Source organism: Mytilus galloprovincialis, chromosome 9 (assembly GCF_965363235.1).
Source record: "Mytilus galloprovincialis chromosome 9, xbMytGall1.hap1.1, whole genome shotgun sequence".
Lineage (NCBI taxonomy): Eukaryota > Metazoa > Mollusca > Bivalvia > Mytilida > Mytilidae > Mytilus > Mytilus galloprovincialis.
Genome location: NC_134846.1, coordinates 452,079 through 472,536, shown reverse-complemented (window position 1 = coordinate 472,536; position 20,458 = coordinate 452,079). Strand labels below are relative to the sequence as shown.

The 20,458-nt window shown below is 31.4% G+C and overlaps 1 protein-coding gene across 1 annotated transcript; it reads left to right on the top strand.

Moving 5' to 3' along the window:
* Nucleotides 1-9,072: 9,072 nt before the first annotated feature.
* LOC143044188 (uncharacterized) lies at nt 9,073-19,402 on the top strand. Its single transcript, XM_076216082.1, has 6 exons — nt 9,073-9,351; nt 11,462-11,512; nt 12,334-12,439; nt 16,146-16,397; nt 17,774-17,974; nt 18,517-19,402. The coding sequence occupies exons 1-6, from the start codon at nt 9,078-9,080 to the stop codon at nt 18,746-18,748; spliced, it is 1,116 nt and encodes a 371-aa protein (XP_076072197.1). The 5' UTR covers nt 9,073-9,077; the 3' UTR covers nt 18,749-19,402.
* The last annotated feature ends 1,056 nt before the right edge of the window (nt 19,403-20,458 follow it).

The window sequence follows — 20,458 nt, the reverse complement described above, 5'->3', positions numbered from 1 at the left end:
CTGGTCTCGTTTTCCTCACCCTTAACAGATATGCAGTGACATGAACACTGAGATGAAAAATCCCAATTTATTCAGCTTTTTATTATAGCATGTTTCCTAGGTATGCTATTTTATGCATAACATTTTCCACGGATATTTGGCATGCCTTCGTATCTGAGTACGGCATATACATTTTTTATAGAACGTATACTGTGAACTTATTCATTTATTCGAAGTAGAGGATCGGATTCAAACAAATTCTGGACTAACCAGCAAATTCAGTTTTGAAATTATACATAGTCTTGTTTTGCCTACAATTAATTTGTTGGTACGCAAAATAGTACTGATAGTAATACATTCATCGCGTTTTAGGTTCAGAATTGTCATATGGTCGCATATACAATAAGCAGGAAAAGGTCAATATCATTTTATTAAAAGACGCATTGACATCCTTTATAGTCCGTCCGTTTTCTTTTTTTAACAAAATAATAACTTTGTTCATCAAATATTCAAGATTCCAAGCGTCTCTTGACGTATCCTGTTAAAATCCACTGACTACCCAGGGAATAATCAGCTGATTAGATTAATTGACATACATTTTGTTGACAAAACACTATGATAACAATACTAGAAACAATATTCATTTACTTATTGTCTTATTTTCATTAATATTGGTATCTACTCTTCTGGTGTATTTATTAACAAAAAGTAAAATCACAAAAATGCTGAACTCCGAGGAAAATTCAAAACGGAAAGTCTCAAATTTAATGGCAAAATCAAATGATAAAACACATCAAACGAATGGACAACTACCGTCATATTCCTGCCAAAAATTCTGTAGACGTCTATGTTTTTTTTCCTGCTCAGATACATAGAACGAATTATTTATTAAAAAACTTAGTATTGTAATCAAAACAATTATTGAGTAATACTTGTTGTCTGTAATTTTGTATCCAAATATCAGGTGTTGTGATTTTATTGAAAAATCTAAATGGAATTTTGGTCCTCAATGCTCTTCAACTTCGTACTTTATTTGGCCTTTTTAACTTTTTTGGATTCGAGCGTCACTGATGAGTCTTTTGTAGACGAAACGCGCGTCTGGCGTATATACAAAATTTAGTCCTGGTATCTATGATGAGTTTATTTACTCCTTTTTATTTTCAGTTCAGTATTTATCACTAACGTTTTATAATGAATTTATATTTGGTTCTTCCTGCATTAGTAAAATTTTGAGCAACCTATTTATCACTACTGACTGTTCTTTTTTTATTATTTACTAGATAATCATATAACATTTTATTTGAAAAAAAATGTAGTCTCAAAATAACGATCTTTCCATGTGATCTTATTTCTCTGGACATTTACTTTACTTTGAACAGAATTTTCTTGTTTAACTATGTCAATCTCATGTTAATTGTGAAATGGATTGTTTCAATTTATTAAATTCAGCAATCCAGTTTACATTACACTTTAATTTGTTCAAAATATATCTTTCTAATAATGACATAGTGTCATCTAGAATGTCATGTATGTATATTATATCACTCTTAATCCAGTTATTAAAAATAATTGGTGTATTATGAAATGCAATAAATTTATTCACCCATATTGTTTGCTTTTATATATATGTAGCTGGTTGTTTTGTTGTCAGGCAAAATCCAGGACTTTATTACTTGTCTATAAAATTCTGGAAGATATTTAAAATAATCTAAATGTTTTATATCTTCTAAATTCATATTAATTATAAATAAAATATTATTAAACACCTTTAGATATGTAAAAGGTATAAGCTTCCAGTTTGCAAATATACCAATAACAAGTCTTTATACCCATGATGCCTTTAGCGACATAAAATAATAAGATTGCCCGTTTACAAGCCTCCTTTTTCATATGGACATGTTATCAGGTTTCTTTTTACTTTATCTGGTTTCCCATCCCAAATATATTTAAAGCTTCGTATTTCTAGTTCTTCTTTAAGGAGGCTCGCGGGTACAAAATTTTCAGCAAAAAAAATAAACATTTGTTTTTTCATTACAAATTTTATTTATTACACTATTAGTTATTACTTTATGATATGGTACAAAAATCAACCAAAAATTCGATTATGTTTGCCCCCAGATGACTTTTAAAATGTGTATATCATTGAAAAAGCTCCAAATTATCTCCCTTTGGTCCTAAAATGCCATTTTTTGGCATTAAAATTGAAATATCTTTTTAAACACATCGGTGACCTATATTTTTTATTATTGTTTTCAAATAAGCTATACATAAACTAAATAATTGTAAAATTTAAACGATTTCTGTAATTAAGTAATTTTTTTATTTCGATATTACCTCTATTTCTCCTATTAGTTCAACAGAAAAAAGTACATTTACTAAAATGTATTCTACTTTCGAAGGCAGATTGTGCGCGTAAATGAACGGTGACCCCAATTTTTTATTTTATTTTTCTCTAGTATAAGATAAAGTTCATTTATAGAAAAATATAGCGAAATCCTATATTAGAAAAAAAATATTTGACTTAGAGTTAAGCAAACACTTCCCAAGAATGTAAATCAAGGTAAGATAAATGCTTCAATAATTTGTATTTTACCTAAAATTAAAAGATGTCTTTTTTTCATGTTTTGAACATTTGTATCATTTTCTCTATTTTACAATCCCAATTTAATTTTTTGCATTCCTCTTTATCATGTCCAAAAACACCGCTAATGCTTCAATAGGTTTGATCTCCGCAATTTTGTCTTTACATGATTTTAATTTCCTGAACCATAATCCCTCTGTTTTATTCCTATTTACCAATAAACCTGAAAACGAGACAAATATTTCTATTATATTCATTGCAAATATAACATCGTTCTTATCTTTACAAAATAATGTTGTGTCATCTAGTTGTGAAATCTTAATTCTGTGACTTTTCACATCTAACTTGATAGTGATTCCTTTTACTTCGTTGCTATTTCTGAACTATAAAGCCATAATGTCAACAGCAAAACAAATAACAACAAAGCTGATAAAGGATACCCCTGTCTGAATGTCCGTGAATTTTTGACATTTTCTGATACCCACCCATTGTTCATGACACATGTTGGAACGTCTGTATACACAATTTTAGCACACTTAAACAATGATTCATTAAACCCAAAATGTTTTAAAGTTCCAAGCATAAAATCCCATTCTTACGAATCAAATACTTTCGTAAAATCCATAAAAATAAATTGCACCCTGAGTAGTCTATTAAATCTTGGATTTGTCTCAGATTAAACCCAACACATCTATTTTTAAAATAACCGGTTAGATCCTCATTTATGATTTTGTGAAGTTCCTTTTTTAAGCGTTGCACAAGAACATATGACAAAAGTTTAAAATCTATATATTAAGAAGGATATTGGGCGATAGTTTGCCAAAACTAAAGTCTCGGTCACACCTTACCGGATAGCTCGAACGGACGCCTGACTGATAACTTTTTTTTCAATCCGTTCATGTCCGTTAAACGTCCGTTCTTATCCATTAGACGTCCGTCCATATCCGTTGCATGTCCGTTAAGCGTACGTTTTATCCGTCGACGTCCGTTCTGTCCGGATGAAAATTGGAGCATGTTCAAAACTTTGAACGGACGTCCAGCGGATAAAATGTCCGTTGAACTTCCGTTAGGCGTCCGTTTTGTATCCGTCAAGTGTCCGTTATACATCCGTTGGAGGTCTGAAAGATAATTTTACGGATAAAACGGATGTTGAACGAATGAGAAACGGACTTCTTCCGGACGTATAACGGATAAAACGGATGATGAACGGATCTGAAATGAATAAATGCCAATTGAAAGTTTCGCGTCAGAAATGACAATTGTTGGTATGTCAGATTTCGTAAGGTGCATGAATTCTTATTATTCATAATCGGTCTTAGAGTAAGTGTTAGTCTTCACAATCAAGAATTTCTTATTCAGGCCAGACACTGTCCTTTGGTGGCATTTTAAAGAACAAACCAAAAGCATTTACACAGGAACCTTTCGAATTTAAATGCGATTTACATGTATTATTATTGTCGCCTTTAATTTTTCCGTATATCTTGTTCATTCGTTTTCTCCAGTACGCTTCCGTTAGGTGTTTGTTTTATGCGGTACTCGTCCGTTTGATGTACGTTCGACATCCGTTCTTTCTGGTACGTTTCCTTTTCTTGTACGTTGCATATCCGGTGTGTGTCCGTTAGGCATTCGTTACATGTCCGTTTTATTCGGTCAGTACATCAACGGACTCCCAACGGATAACTATTTTGTCAACGTACAACATTTATTTTCATCCGTTAGGCGTCCGTTCGTGCTATCCGGTAAGGTGTGACCGAGGCTTAAAGAAGCCCCTTTTTTGAATATCAAAGTTATTATACTAGAACGTTGTGCATATGCAAGACTGTTTCTATCGTATCATGTATTTAAGACATTTACTAGTAGCGATTTAAGTTTATTAAAAAATCTATAAAATACTACCATAAGGCCATCAAGACCTAATTATTTATTTAATTCCGTTTTAAAGATACCATGTGTGTATTCCACCACTGTAATTTTTCCATCGCATATTAGTTTCTCATTTTCGTTAACTCTATTTTCTAATTTTGTATCGCTGATATATTTTTCTGTTAAATCTTTTTTTTAAACAAGTTTTATTAATAATCTTCTTTTCTTTCAAGTTTCTCTTGATCCGAAAATATTCCCAATTATCTCCCATTAACTTTCTTATCGATTTAAGTACTTTTTTCTAACTAAGGAAGTAAAACACTTGAGCTCCTTTCGCTTTTTCTTCATATATCTTATTTAACTCTTCTTCAACATCATTTGTTTCTTTTTCATTTTCATTATTATCCATATTTGTCTCGTCCCTTAATTCAATTTTTTATTTCCAAGTCTTTTTCCAAAGTATATCTTCGCCCCTTGGTTAACTTTGCCTTATTTTTACAAAGATTTGTTTACATCTTTAACCGCGAATTTTAAACCATCTCATTATTATCTACAATCTAGTGTTTCCTTTAAGAAACTATATTTATCTATTAAAGTATTAATCAATTCTAGGAAATTTTTATTTTGCAAAACTGAATTGTTTTTTTTTAAACTCATTGCCCATTTCTGATACCCCTGGCTTAAAATAAAAAAAAAATACACTTTGGTGGTCAGTGACCGAAAAACAGCTGGTTTATTTTACAAAATTCTACAAGGGGTAAAAAATGTGACATCATAAAAATCATGTTAATTCTACTAGCTTGTGACCTTACTCTTCTTATCCATGTGAATTGCTGTTTACTTTCATTTAAGTTTCTCCAAAAATCTGTCAGTTTGTTAGATGTTATGTAATGTATTACAGTTGTTTCCTGTAATTAGTTAATATTTCAGTTTTATCAAGTACAGCGTTTGTTTATTAATTTTATAAATTTACTGTTTGCAAAAGTATAAATTATTCTAAATGATAAGGATGTTCTGGTAACTAACAGAAAATCCTAACCGTTTTTGGCACAACTTTTTTAATCTTTTAGTCCTCGATGCTGTTCGACTTTGTGCTTGTTTCGGCTTTCAAACTTTTGTATCTTGGCATCACTAGTAAATCTTGTGTGTATAAAAGGCACTTCTGGCGTATTAAAATTTTCAACTTGTTGCCTTTTGTTGGCTGTTGTTCGTGTGTTTCTTTGTCAATTGTATTCTCCAATTTATTTATATTGTAGTCCTGTAGTGTTGAGTTGTCATCTTAATGTTATATTTCACATGGCTATAAAAGGGGAGGTTTGACATGCCACAAAACCAGGTTCAACCCGCCATTTTTTACTTTAAAAATGTCCAGTACCAAGTCAGGAATATGGCCATTGTTATATTATAGTTTGTTTCTGTATGTGTTACATTTTAACGTTGCGTCGTTTGTTTTCTCTTATTTTTGAGTATAAATTCACTTTGCGATAAGACGTGTCACGGTACTTGTCTATCCCAAATTCATGTATTTGGTTTTGATGTTATATTTGTTATTCTCGTGGGATTTTTTCTGTTGCTTGGTCCGTTTTTGTGTGTGTTACATTGTAGTGTTGTGTCGTTGTTCTCCACTTATATTTAATGCATTTCCCTCAGTTTTAGTTTGTTACCCCGATTTTGTTTTTTGTCCATGGATTTATGAGTTTGAACATCGGTATACTACTATTGCCTTTATTTAAACCGTGTACGGGCTGAGTAAATTTACATGGACGTATAGATTGTCTATCAATTGGTTTTATTGCCTCATTAAAATCGCCCAAAGTATAGGTAAGTGTAAACCGTGTTCTTTCAAATAATCGCTGACCTTTAAAAGAAAAATTCTAGATGTTTAACAGTTATGTGCATATACATTAATAAATGTACAAATTGAGTTAATTATCTGCACATAGATAAGTACTAATCCTCCGTCCCTATCAATAAATTCATTAATTAGTTTGTAGCTTAATGATGTTTTAATTAAAATAGCTTCGCCCCTACTAGCCATAGTACCATGTTTACAACAAGTACCATATTCTGTTTCACTATTTGTTTCGGTTTCAATAATTTCATCAAAATGTGTTTCTTGCAAAAAACTAATGACACTTTTTTGAGCCGTAACCCGTTCTATAACTCTCTATGTTTTCCCCTTGAACTGATTCCTTTAACATTGAGACTACATATTAGATAAATTGTATTTGTAAATATCATAGTTAATAATATATAGATTATAATTATACTTAAGTTTCAACACACTACACAAAGTTAAAATTTGAAAACACTCAGAGACATTTAATTCAATTATGTCAATTGGTACACATTACATATTCCTTATTTTATTTAATGCAAACTTGTTGCACATATTACTACAATCTACATAAACAGTTATTGTCTATCTTGGAATTAATTCTGGATAGTGTTTGTGCTTTGAAAGACACAATAACTCACTTTTTGTGCAATGATTTTCGATTTTAAATCTTTTGAGGCCCACATAATAATTTCAAAATCGCATATTCAGCTGAAGACAGATTCGAAAAAAAAGAATCTCGAATGTCACCAATAATACATCGCTCAAGGTGAATAATTATCTATTTTAACATAACAACTAATTTCAACAGCAAAAACAAATAACAAAACAGTGTCTAATTTGAAATTGAAGTGTACGAGTTGTCCTACACTGAATTTTGAACTGAACTTTACATTCATTTACGACAGTGGTGAAGGATTATTTTCATGTAACGTGTTTTGCCATTGTTATTCCACGTGCAGTTGTGAACAAAATTCGTTATTCGCCGTGTTTAATGAAATCGGTAAAAACATCAACCTGCAGGAAATTTTTAATTGTTCGTTCATCGTAAAATGGCAATTTTATTTCGTGATCTTTCATATAGATACCCCCTCTTTACGCCCCTCACTTTACATGCATGCTGAAATTGGCATGATTGATTTTGCTACACATGTACACAATCAAGTTTTTGAAATCGATGATTGTCGGCGTAGAAAATACTGCTGTTTATGTTTGTTTGTTATCAGAAAATTTGTTTAATTCTTGTTGCTTTGAAGAAATGTTTGAAAACAAACAGAACGTATTTTAAAAGTAATCGTTAGTTCGCATAAGGTCAAACAATACGTCATCAAAATGCGTCTGCAATGCACATTCTGAGGTCACGCAGGCTCATACAACACTCGTCAACAGCAATACACAAACGTAGACCGGCGGTGGGCGGAGCTTTAAAGCGATATCTGTATAGTAAATTGAATGATTTAATGTTAAATACTATCAAGTAAATATCCGTTAAATTGACAGCATTAACTCGAAACGATTGACGGTTTTTCTTATACAATGCAATGCAATGGAAATAGTGTGGTGATATATTGTATACATGTGTTCTTCGTTTATTCTTTGTGCATTTTTCTGTACTCAGAATAGATTTTGAGGTGAAAATGCAGCCATTATAGCCAAAAGGTACACGTGAACCTTAATATTTACCAATCATGTTTGATTAGCTGAACCAAAGTAAATGCTTTGTTTTGAAAATCAATGGCATGGCTGAACATTGTTCACTTGCCCCGGAGATCATAAATGGTTTAACTTAAAATGGATTCCTACAGATAAAGCATAAGATGTTCAAAACAATGAATGAACTTAAAAAAGAAAATATGGGTCACCAGACTATTTTTGACCCACAAAACGTTTTTCTGACCCCTAACGACACAGTGATCAACAGTGTTTTTTTTTGTATATTTTTCAAAATTGTGTGTACAAAGTGTGACACATGTTGTCATATCCTTTGTTAAACTTACAGAGAATAGTACAGTTTCACAAGACAATAAAATAAGAGCAACTTTTTGTTTCCACGTACTAAAAATAGGCAAAATAAATTACTCAGCAGTTAGCGAAAATCATCATATATTTTTCTTTCAATTATCGATTCATAGATGGCAGTGATGCAAGTAAATGAATTGACAAAAATGTCAAGACTTTGTCACCCTGTCTTTATTAATGGTTTAAGTTTGATGAAGCATTTTATCAAATATATTATATATTTTCAGTTGTCATAGTAACATAATCCAAAAACGATGAAATTATAACGTTTTCAAAAGTTTTTCAACTTTCTTTATTTTTTATGCCTCAATAATTATAGTTATCAGATGATCTGTTTTTTAAACATTTTTTCAATTGAATGTGTTGCATATCCAATAAAAATTGAATTGTAAAGTAAAAGGTCAACTATGTATAGATAAATGATGTATATCGCTTGAACAAAAGCTGACATTACTGTGAGGTTTGCAATTAACAATGAATTTATCACGATGAGCAAAATTGATTTATTCGGAATGTGTGTGCGGGTTGAAATATCAATAACTATTGTGTTTCGGGCTTACTAATTTCAGGTTTCCTTATTATGGAGGCATTGTTAAAACATTCTTTGATTTAAAATATCTTGATAAAAACGTTTTAAAAAGAAAGTGAAAATCTCAAGCATATTGTTGGTGTATACGAACGAAAAAATACACATATATGACATTGCAAAGACACAAAACATCTTTAGTATTTAGAGTATGAGTATTAAATACTAACATGCATGCATCCTCGATACTTACATTTTCAGATCCAGTTAGAATGCCAACTATTATTAACTATCCGAATAAAACGAACTATGTATTGGGCGGAGACACAAGTATACATTTAGCTTGTAAAAGCGATGGTAATCCTAAACCTTCTTACTTTTGGTATCAAGAAAACCCAAAGCAACAAGTTAGTTCAAATGAAAACTTTACTCTAACGAATCTGAATATAACAAACAGTGGAACCTACACCTGTAAGGTAAACAACACTTTTCACGGCGATGTATACCAAAAGGCAGTTATTGTCAATATCAAGATTATAAATACAGGTAAAAGTAATTATTGAAAGCAACAACACTATGTTTTCCTTAACGCTCAGTAAAATTTGTGTATGCATTCCTTGTTCCATAGTTTTATAATATGATCAAGAGTGCAGTTTGTGTTTCCTGTACCGAAACTCTACAATAGCATGTCATTAATACTCATAATTATTTATCTTTTTAGAAGGAAAACTGAGTATTGGAATGATGAACGCCTACAATACATTGCATGTGCATGATGTATGTATCTTATAACTTTAATGCTCATTTTTTGTTTAGGTTCTTCTATTTTTCTCACTTTGCATATAAATGAATTTTCTTTTTGTACCGTTGAACTGTCATTAACACTCTTTTAACAGATATTCTTTTTATAAGATTTTAATATTATCGGTAGCATGTGCATCTGTGTGCATTGTTTGTTTTTATGCTTATTCAATACATTGTAGTGTTATTTTACTATTGTGCCGTCTTACTGACAAAACAATTGTTGAATTCGCAGGTTGTCTGTTTCAACAAATTGTAGATATTATGGGAACAAACTATGATCCTCTTCTTAACGCCCACTACATGTTTTCGTATGTGTCACAAATCAGTCAAACATTTGTCGAAAACAAGAGATAAAAATTTGAATGACATTTATATACATTGATTACGTTCTTATCCCCCATAACCTAACTAGAAATTAAAACAACAGACCAACTTTCCTCCGTCTCATTTTATACCTGTATCAAATTTGACATAAACGTGATCTCTCTTCCAGAATCTATAACAACGTGATGATTTTAATTTTGAAATAATTAATTTCCCTTATCTCAGTAAAAACGTACCAAACTGTACCTTCTCATTTTTTGGCATGACCTGTGTTCCTTCAACATAATTTCGTATTATTTGCTCAAAATAACTTCCACGTGGATATCAAAATGAAATGTTACCCAAATAAAGAGTAATCTCCATGTCCCTTCATACTTTTATTATTACAAAAAAACAAATAATAAAACTGTTAATAGCTTAAGGTATACATTAATTATACGATTTGCAAATAACAATAATTTGAAGTTTGTCCCTTTTATCCTTACATGTTGTTAGTTTCGATGTTAACAGTATTAAACAAGTCTATTTGGAATGTCTTTTCAGAATCCGTGTTGTTACTATCTGTGACATGGACTTCTTATAGAAGCCAAATTTTATTTTTGTATGCGATATATATCGGTACCGGAGTCTTAATTTATAAATGAAAATAATACCTAATTATCTCGCCACTTTGGTAATTACACGCGTACGTAGATAAACGTAAATAAATAATTAATTTATAATGTAAACTAGAGAATGGAAACTTGGAATGTTTCCAATAGAAAACAACACGAACAAAAAACAGAAAATGATCCAAGTTCATCTATTGTTCAACACAGCGAGAAAATTCCGCACTCGTGACGTGTATAAGGGGAACAATATTAGGTGAAGGGGCTAGCTACAGTGGTGATGATTTCTAACCTCTCATCAAATCTGTCAGAATCTGTCTGGGGAACTGTTCTAGGACAGTATATAGACCTGTCAGCCTGACACCTTTTTGACAGTCTTGGCTAGATCATTTCTAACCCAGAACAGATTTAGACAACTATTTAGATAGTTCTACGATTAGAACTAATTTGGTCAGTTCTACGGCTAGAAATGATTTAGTCGGATCTATCCATAGAACAGTTTTCAGAACTTTTTGTCTTAAATATAAGGCAGTGACTATTTTGCCGGCTCTGCAAAATAGCGATTTAAATATAATTTTGCTATTTTGCCGGTCTTATTTCAGAGTTTTAGATAGTTTTGCTGACAGTTCTACGGTTAGGACTGATTTAGTCAGTTATGGTGACAGTTCTACCCTAGAACTTATCCTGAAAGTTCTATTTAGAACTGATTTGGTCAGTTCTACTTAGAACAGTTCTAGGGTAGAACTATCCTAGGTAGAACTGTTCTGGGATATTGTAGAACAGGTTTATGACTAAATCTGAAAGTTCGTATGAGAGGTTAGAAGTGATCTCCTCTCTTTTTCTTAGTTTTATACTGTAGAAATATTTATCAAACATGTTATTGTATTAAAATGTTCTATATCTTATCTTTTACAATCAAGCGGATAAAACAACACCTTCAACATCTGGTTCTTGGCTCAATAAAGCAGAAGGTATATATTGATGTTATAGCTATTTACAAATCATTAGAATCATGCATATACTATTATTGGTTAAATCCTTATATAGTATTCTATCGTACAGCATGTTGAATTCATAGTTATATCCATATTTTTCAAATATACATTTAAGACCTGTAACTTTATAATAAGGAACACATCGCAATATTTTCATGTCTTTACTTTGATTCTTTCACAATTGTTGTTCCATAAATGGCGATTTTATATTAAAAATACACTTCTAGAGGCTTAGCTAAAATGAATCTCATTAAAATTGGGGATGACCCAGGTACATCGGATCTAAATCATCAGTTGACTTTTTTTACTACTTGTAGAGTTATTACTCCTGAATAATATTTAATGTAATTTGTTCCTTTTTGTAACGATATCCCAAATAAACGCATTATAGATACCAGAATTGAAATTTTATATGTGCACCAGACGAGCATTTTGTTCTGCAAAAGACTCATCAGTGACGCTCGAATCAATCAAAAACGCTTAAAGAGGCCACATAAAGTTCCAAGTTGAAGAGCATTGAGGAACAAACATTCCAAAAAATGTTTGGTCAAATACAGCTAGCCAATTTATCAATCTGTTCTTGTTTAACGACATTTCCATACTATTTTTTTTTTTTTTATTTTTTTTTAAAGTTTTACTAGATGCATTTTAATTTTGATTTCTTTTTGGACTACATGTATGCTATGTATTCATAATACAAAATATGTTTATCGTTGTATTGAGTCTTATAAAGTATGAATATATCTGTTTACACCTATGAACTTGTTTTTATAATTGTTAATTGAATGATCTTGTAGATAACGGGACTGTAATTGTTGTTGTTGTTGTTGTTGTTGTTCTTCTTCTTCTTCTTCTTATTGTTATTGGAGTTGTAGTTGTCCTACAACATAGAAGAATAAGAACGTGAGTATAAAAAATTTTCATTTTCATTTGTAATACAAATATGTTGTAGCAATGGGTCTGATTATATGACAGTTAGCGTAACAGTTTCTATCTTCTTGCCTGCAACTAAGGAAGCTGACATTTTGGATTCAAGAATGTATTTTCTTCCAATTATAAGCACACATGTTGAAGCTAGAAATATAATTTTTTTATCAATTTTGTAACATTCTAATGCGGTCAAGAAACCAGAAAATGCTTGGATTTCATTTTTGACGTCGATGGTACATAGTTTAAAACCAAAGAAGAAATCATCATTTCTTGGATTTTCGTTTAATGAAATATTAACACTGACCTATTGGCCGATATTAAATTATGTATTTTTTTTGCGTTAGAAAAGAGATAAGTATAGGAAGATGTGGTGTGAGGGCCAATGAGACAACTCTCCATCCAAATAACAATTTAAAAAAGTAAACCATTATAGGTCAATGAACGGCCTTTAACACGGAGTATTTTGAGATTTGCGGTTGTCCTTCGATAATGTTTTCGCAAATATCCGTAAACGTGTTTCCGTTTTGCATCGCCAGGTAAACTCAATTTGCTCCAGTTAAACTACCAATTGGCGTCCATGAAGCTTCAAATACAATAAAGAAATGTCTTATATAAATCAGCAGTGAAACTCACTACAAAAACAATTAATAAACTAACACATATGTAAACAGTTGCTATTGAAACGGTAATCCGGGGTACTTGGTAAGAATAACAAGGATAGGTGTCATAACAAACTCGTCCCAATTTTATTAAGACCTCTGATCTCTCAATCGTTCTAATAGTATGCTCTCACCATTGCCCTGTGCCCTTTGTCCGAAAATGTTCACATTTTTTAGCTGAAAAGTGACAGTCTTAGTCCATCGTAGATATCGAAGACGACATTATTCTGGGAAATCCTTCTAATACAACCTTCATATACGATTCTATCATTTAGTAAAATGTTCTGGAGATTGAAAGACCAGGGGGTTCTCTCCGTCATTTAAGTGGTTTTCAGGTAGGTTTTCACAATATATTTTGAATATCCAATTGGCACTAAGGGCGCTCCGTAAACATAGAAGACAGAAAGTGTAGCAAAATTCCTATTAGTCACATTTGTATCTACCTATTAACTAAATGTCTGCATAACATAAAAAGATTGAGAGATCAGGGGACTCTCACCATTGCCCTGTGCCCTTTGTCCTATAATTTTAACAATTTTTAGCTGAAAAGTGACAATCTAAGCCCTCCGAAAATATCGAAGAGGAACTTATTCTTGGAAATCCTTCTAATACAATCTTTATATATTCAGAGTTTATGGTTTGTTTGAATGTTATGGACATTGAAAGACCCGGGGGTCTCACCCTCATTTAAGGGGTCTCGAGGGTACAACAATTTCAGCAAAAATTCAAACATTTGTTTTTTTCATTACAAATTTAATTTATTACTTAATTCGTTGTTACTTTATCATATCGTACAAAATTCAACCAACAAGTATATCAATTTGTTTTGGCCCAGATGACTTTTATATTTGAGGACAACGAAAATTAACAGCTTGAAGAGGTCGTTTAACGTTTTCTACGTATCTTATCAGTCCACTTAACTATGAAAATCATGCTTTTAATGTTATCAGAGGTATTTATTTTTCTTGTAAAATAAAGGCAACAGTAATATACCGCTGTTAAAAACTGTAAATCGATGGACAAAAAACAAAATCGGGGTAACAAACTAAAACTGAAGGAAACGCATTCAATATAAGAGGAGAATAACATTAAAATGTAACACACACAGAAACAGACTAAGCATAAGACAAAATCCGATGAGATTAACAAATATAACATCAAAATCAAATACATGAAATTGGGATAGAAAAGTACCGTCACACGTCTTATAGTAATGTGAATGTATACTCAAATATAAGAGAAAACAAACGACACAACGGAAACACAACGTTAAAATGTAACACACACAAAAAACGAACTATAATATAACAATGGCCATATTCCTGACTTGGTACAGGACATTTTTTAAGAAAAATATGGTGGTTTGAACCTGGTTCTGTGACATGCCAAACCTCCTGCCTTAATGGCAATGTTAAATATAACATTAAAATGACAACATAACATTACAGGACTACAATACAAATAAGTAGGAGAACATGTTAAACAAAGAAACACCTAATAGTTAACAAAAGGCACCAGGTTTAAAATTCAATACGCCAGAAGCGCGCCTCGTCCACACCAGACTTACAAGTGACGCCCAGATATAAAAGTTCGAAAGTCAAAACAAGTACAAAGTTGTACAGCACTGAGGATCAAAAGTTCAAATAAGTTGTGCTAAATACGTGTAGGGATTTCTGCTTGGGATAAGAACATCCTTATTTTTAAGAACAATTTATGCTACAATGTATTGCAAACAGTAAATTTTATCAAATTAATATAAAAGATATATGATAAAAATGAAGTATCAACTAATTACAGAAAACAAAACCCGGATACATTATATAAACCCACATAAAAAAAATAGACACACCCGACTTAGTCAAGGCCTCAAGGGGGTTAAAAATTACAATCTTGTCCAGAATATTTCTGACCTAAACATTTATATCAGTTTTGAAAATTCATGTGAAAATGTTGACTTTCGAGAGCTTGCATTCCAATTCCTAATATAATCAATATTTCAAAGGGTTATGTCACCTCGTAAAACGTTGCTTAATAGTACATTTATATCTTGCAATCGACATTTACCGTTTATATTGCCAATTTCGTTCTGTACTGTAGTGTACCTCGTTTACTTGCTGTATATTCGCACGGTAGATGATATATATATATAAAGTGACGAAGGTTTGTTTGTTTCATTGATTTGTCTTTCCTTTTATCAATATGCGATCGTAATCTTGTATCCCCTTAATCGGTTCTTAGGGTGATCATGTGTTTCGATCTAATTTTGACAACAATAAAAAAATGTTTTTAAATGCTAAACATTAATTACCCAACATATAACCAAACGACAACTGTAATTAGCCAATTCAATGCAGCGAATGTTAAATAAATGTCATTATTATTTCAATTATTTATAAAAGAAGAAAATTGCTAAGAATAATTGAATAGATTTTTTCTTCCATATGCTAAATGCTGGCTTCAATTCTGTTTCAACCTTTTTCTTAATTGCAATTTGAGACTTGAGTGAATATTTAGGATATGCTTGTGTAATAAGTGGTACAGATACAAATTTATTTTTTATATAAGCCATTGCTTTAATCTTTTAAATATAAAGCCTCCTACCCCCCCCCCCCCACACACACACACACACACACACACAAAAAAAAAGAAAAAGAAAGATTAGATATCTTGTAAGCGCTTAAAAAAATACTGATTTTATTGAGAGTGTGTATGCTTTGATTAGTTGTGCGTTTCGATACGGTCGTAGTAATATTAACCTTGTGATTTGCCGAATATCTCTCTCTCTCTAAATAAATATATATATATATTTGAACATGCCAAATATCTGTTTATGTTATAGCTTGGTTGAAACGCAATACCATGACGTGGTTGATCAAATCAAAACAATTATAAATATAAAAGTTTGAATATATATTTTCTAGCAGCATTGTATGGTAATAACGACTACAAGTCACAACAATTGTCATAACTGCTAAATATTTTTAAAATTATTATTCAAAGTGTATCGAATTGTCTTTTAGAAAAGAAGAATACAAACCTGTAGACAGAATGGAGTCAAATATGGATCAAATTGAATCTCAGGAAGCAACACAGACAGTACCATCTACTAGTTCCACATTAAAGACTACAGGATACGAAGATGTTGATTTAGATGATACTGACATGAAATTTAAACTTCTGTGTAACGTGGAAACAATTGCCCAAGTTAAACAGCATAATGAAGAATACTGGAAGAAACTGAAAGAAGACGAAGAAAGAGAGAAAGATAACCCGTATGTATAGAAAAGGCATGCTGTTTTCTTATTTGAATATTTCACTCATTGTCAATCATACCACATCTCACTATTTTTATATCAAATTGTAAAATATCTCTTTATTGCATAGTAATATTATACCAGAAATGTAATACGCATAATTAAAATTAAAAAGGAAAAAAAAAATTAAAATTAAAAAGGAAAAAAAAACAAATGACATGATTGAATTTTTTTAAGATGAAATATATCTTGCCTAATTTGAAGGTAAACCTTCAGTAATACCATGCTTCTAGAAAAAGAAATGATTATTTTTTTTAACAAGAAAAGAAGCAGAGTCATTTACATGAATACTGATCCACAAATAAGACAAAAAAAAAAAGACTTTGCAACTTACGACTTACATTTTTAGTAAATTTTGCATGCAAATAGCACGCAGATTATATTTTCATACATAGATATAGCTATAGGCATATGTGGTATGAGTGCCAATGAGAAAACTTATTACCATCCAAGTCACAATTAATAAAAGTAAACTATTATAGGTCAAGATACGGTCATCAACACAGAGCCTTGGCTCACACCGAACAGCAACATATAAAAGAGGGACGAAAGATACCAGAGGGACAGTCAAAATCATAAATCGAAATTAAACTGACAACGGCATGGCTAAAAATGAAAAAGACAAACAGTCAAACGATAGTACACATGACATAACATAGAAAACTAAAAAATAAACAACACGAACACCACCAAAAACTAGAGGTGATCTCAGGTGCTCCGGAAGGGTAAGAAGATCATGCTTCAATTGTGGTTCTCGTTGTGTTGTTTATAAAGGGTCACAAACAATTACTGGTGTAAAACCATTTAAACGGGAAAACCAACGGTCTTATCTATATAAAAAACGAAGACGAGCAACACTTAATAACCACATAAATAAACGACAACAACTGAACATCAGATTAGACACTAATCTTTACAATGTGCAAAAAAACTGTGAATTACATTTGTAAATATAAGTATTCGATTCCTATCAGAACAATGCATCACGACAACTTCATTTGTATCTAGACATAGACTATATTCGACAAAAAAGTTTTACCATATTTCGTAGAGTGTCCTGTCAATGAAAGATAATGGCATAGATTTAACGCGACGTAAGCAAACATGAAGTTACTAGTATATAAAATAACATGATTTATATCTTTTTGAGAAACTTCAGCACAATAAGCGTGATGAGGACACAGGAAAATATAAAGAGAAGTAAAACACAAATGATTAGCAAACGAATGAAGATGATACCCGAACGTTACAATACTGCCGTGAGGAAGAGAATAATGGACCTGTGCAGGTCAGTTGTTCTGTACTGATTTATATATTTTGTTATCTATTGACAGAACACAACCACCTCAAGCTGCTGTGTATGCTTGTGTTAACAAACCTAAAAGTACAGTAACTACGGAAAACAAACCTCCTGCTGGTCAAGAGGAAGAAGACGTGTATGAGGAGTCAAAAGAAGGGCTGTATGATACATCTGGTGACAGGCGTCACAAAGAAAATATTACTGTGGAGAATTATGATTCAACAGAGAAATTCAAGTAATTATATATAAGTGACGGGCGAATGTGCTTTTAGAAAACATGACTATAAATTAAGCAATACCGTTTATTCATTCAAAACAGTGATTTCCGTAACCAAACGTCTTAAGATGGATGTACATTGAACCATAAAATAAATAAAAATTATAAAAAGGGTACTCAGCTTAAAGCAAGGACAAAAAATACTGATTTTTTAAAAATTAATGAATTACAAAAAGATCTTACTTGTTATTACGCACACACGTGTATCAGAATTTGAGTATTAAATAGGTGAAACATCATGATGAAAAACTAGAATACGAATTATCGAAGGCCCTATGTTTTTGCATGTTTTTCTTTGTTTACACAACACCTTCTAAAGAGTATGAGATATATAAATTGACTAAACGCTTTCAAAGATGCGCATGAAGGAATATATTCCCATTTGACCATTGCACTATGTTGTATTATAGTCTCTAGTTAATTATCACAATTTGTAGTCCATAAACAACTCTACACAGTTAATGCCCTTACTAAGATATTTTTTTCTAATTATCATACAGAAATGAAGAAAGTGACTATAATGATCTATTCTCAGAACAAAATAGCAAGATTGGTGCTAACATCAACACATCATATGGAAATAGTGAACACAAAGAAGAAAAGCGCCAAGTAGCAACAGTCTCTCCAACAGTTCGAATGTCTTGCAGTTCGCAAGGTGATGGACAAAAACGCAAGAGCGATGAAATACAACCGAAGACTGAGAAACTAACTACTCAAGAAACGTTTTTGTAAAATTGAAATCGATTTGGTCATCTGCTAGAGAGTAATATATGGCAACACATGACAACCACTGATTTATAGGCTTCTGGCTTGAGGCAGGCACATACAGAACTAAATTTGAAATTCCTGTAAAACCTGGGACAATTGTGTAACAGTCAACATATTAAGAAAAAAACACAAAAAAACAGTTGAAAAGGGCATTTATCATCAGACCGACAAGTTTCTTGTACATCCTGAAACAAAATACTTCTTTGGGTTTCGTGCTATTCTGATGATTTATGTCATAACAACTGCTTTTTTTATTTATTCTGTGATATTACGCCAGTGTCCCCAAGTTAATGATGAGGGCTGGACGTCTACACACATGTGTCTCTCCGAAACAGTATGTGTGTCCTTTTTTATAGTCAGGAGCCATTCTCAGTGATTTTTGCTTGTGTTTATAACTTATATTCATTTGTTGTTTTGCATTTAGCTCGTTTCTCGTTTAAACCGTTTCATATTGTAAGGGACCGTTTAAAGCTTGATATATAGTATGAATATTACAATTGACGATGGTCGTTCAGTGTCGTATAGTTTCTTACTTCTACTTCGTTTAGGCTCTTGTTAAGAGTTGTCAATCACACCACATACTATTTTTTATAACACCTAACAATATGAGCATCACTTCAGGTATGCATATTGGTTTGATACATACTTGTTGATATACCCAGGGCACATTGAGACTATGATAAGAAGTGATGAAGATGTTCGTATGAAATCAGCGCGTGAGTCGCACTAATGTGTTTTGTTAGCATCGGAGTTTTGCTTAAAAAAATCTTAAGAAATTTGAAAACAATGTTTATAAAAGAACCATAGAATGTTATTTTCTAATTATTGTCAAATTACATAATTCACATCTGTGTTACCCCAACATAATATTCCGTCGCATGTGTCACATCATAACAAAATGAATACAATCGCTATAATCAAGATAATTTATATGCATTATAAAAGTGAATATTTCAAGAGTCCCCTGTTTTTCTTTTTATAGCCTGGTTTAAAAAGAAACCAGGATAATTTGCTTGAATGTGTTTCGATGATTGAATATAACTAAAATGTATTGAGATCAGAAGTTTTAAGATTTTAAGATTACAAGAACGAAATTGTTTATGCTGTCCGAAATCCATTAAGAAGGAAGAACATGTACTTATATTTTGCCCAATATATGATGATATTAGAGAAAGTTGATGGTTTTGATATTTTTCTAGTCTAGATACAACGTAAGTTATCTGTGATTCTAGTTTTAGCAAGCAATATCCGCTTTTGTGCCAAAACATGCCTAGACATTTTAAAATGAAATCGTACTTTTTTATTCTCATGATATACATATTTTCATCTTTACTGTTTTATTTTTTGATTCTTATGTGTAAATAATCGTTATTCGTTATTTTTTATTGATGTTTTTCTTTATATATATTTGTTATTTGTTTAAATCTACATGATCAATGTATTATGTATAAATTTGAAAAAAGTAAGACGTTAATAAAATATTGTATTGTTTTTTTATAGTAACTTTACCTAAATAATGTAAATCTATAAAATGAATTTTCTCAATTGTCATAAAATCAAAATATAAAAAATTCCTAATATTACTGATCATATCACAATTAGATTAAATAAATTTCAGCTTCAATATTCTGCAGTATTTGCATAATGTATCTCTGTTTTTTAGGTATATTAAGA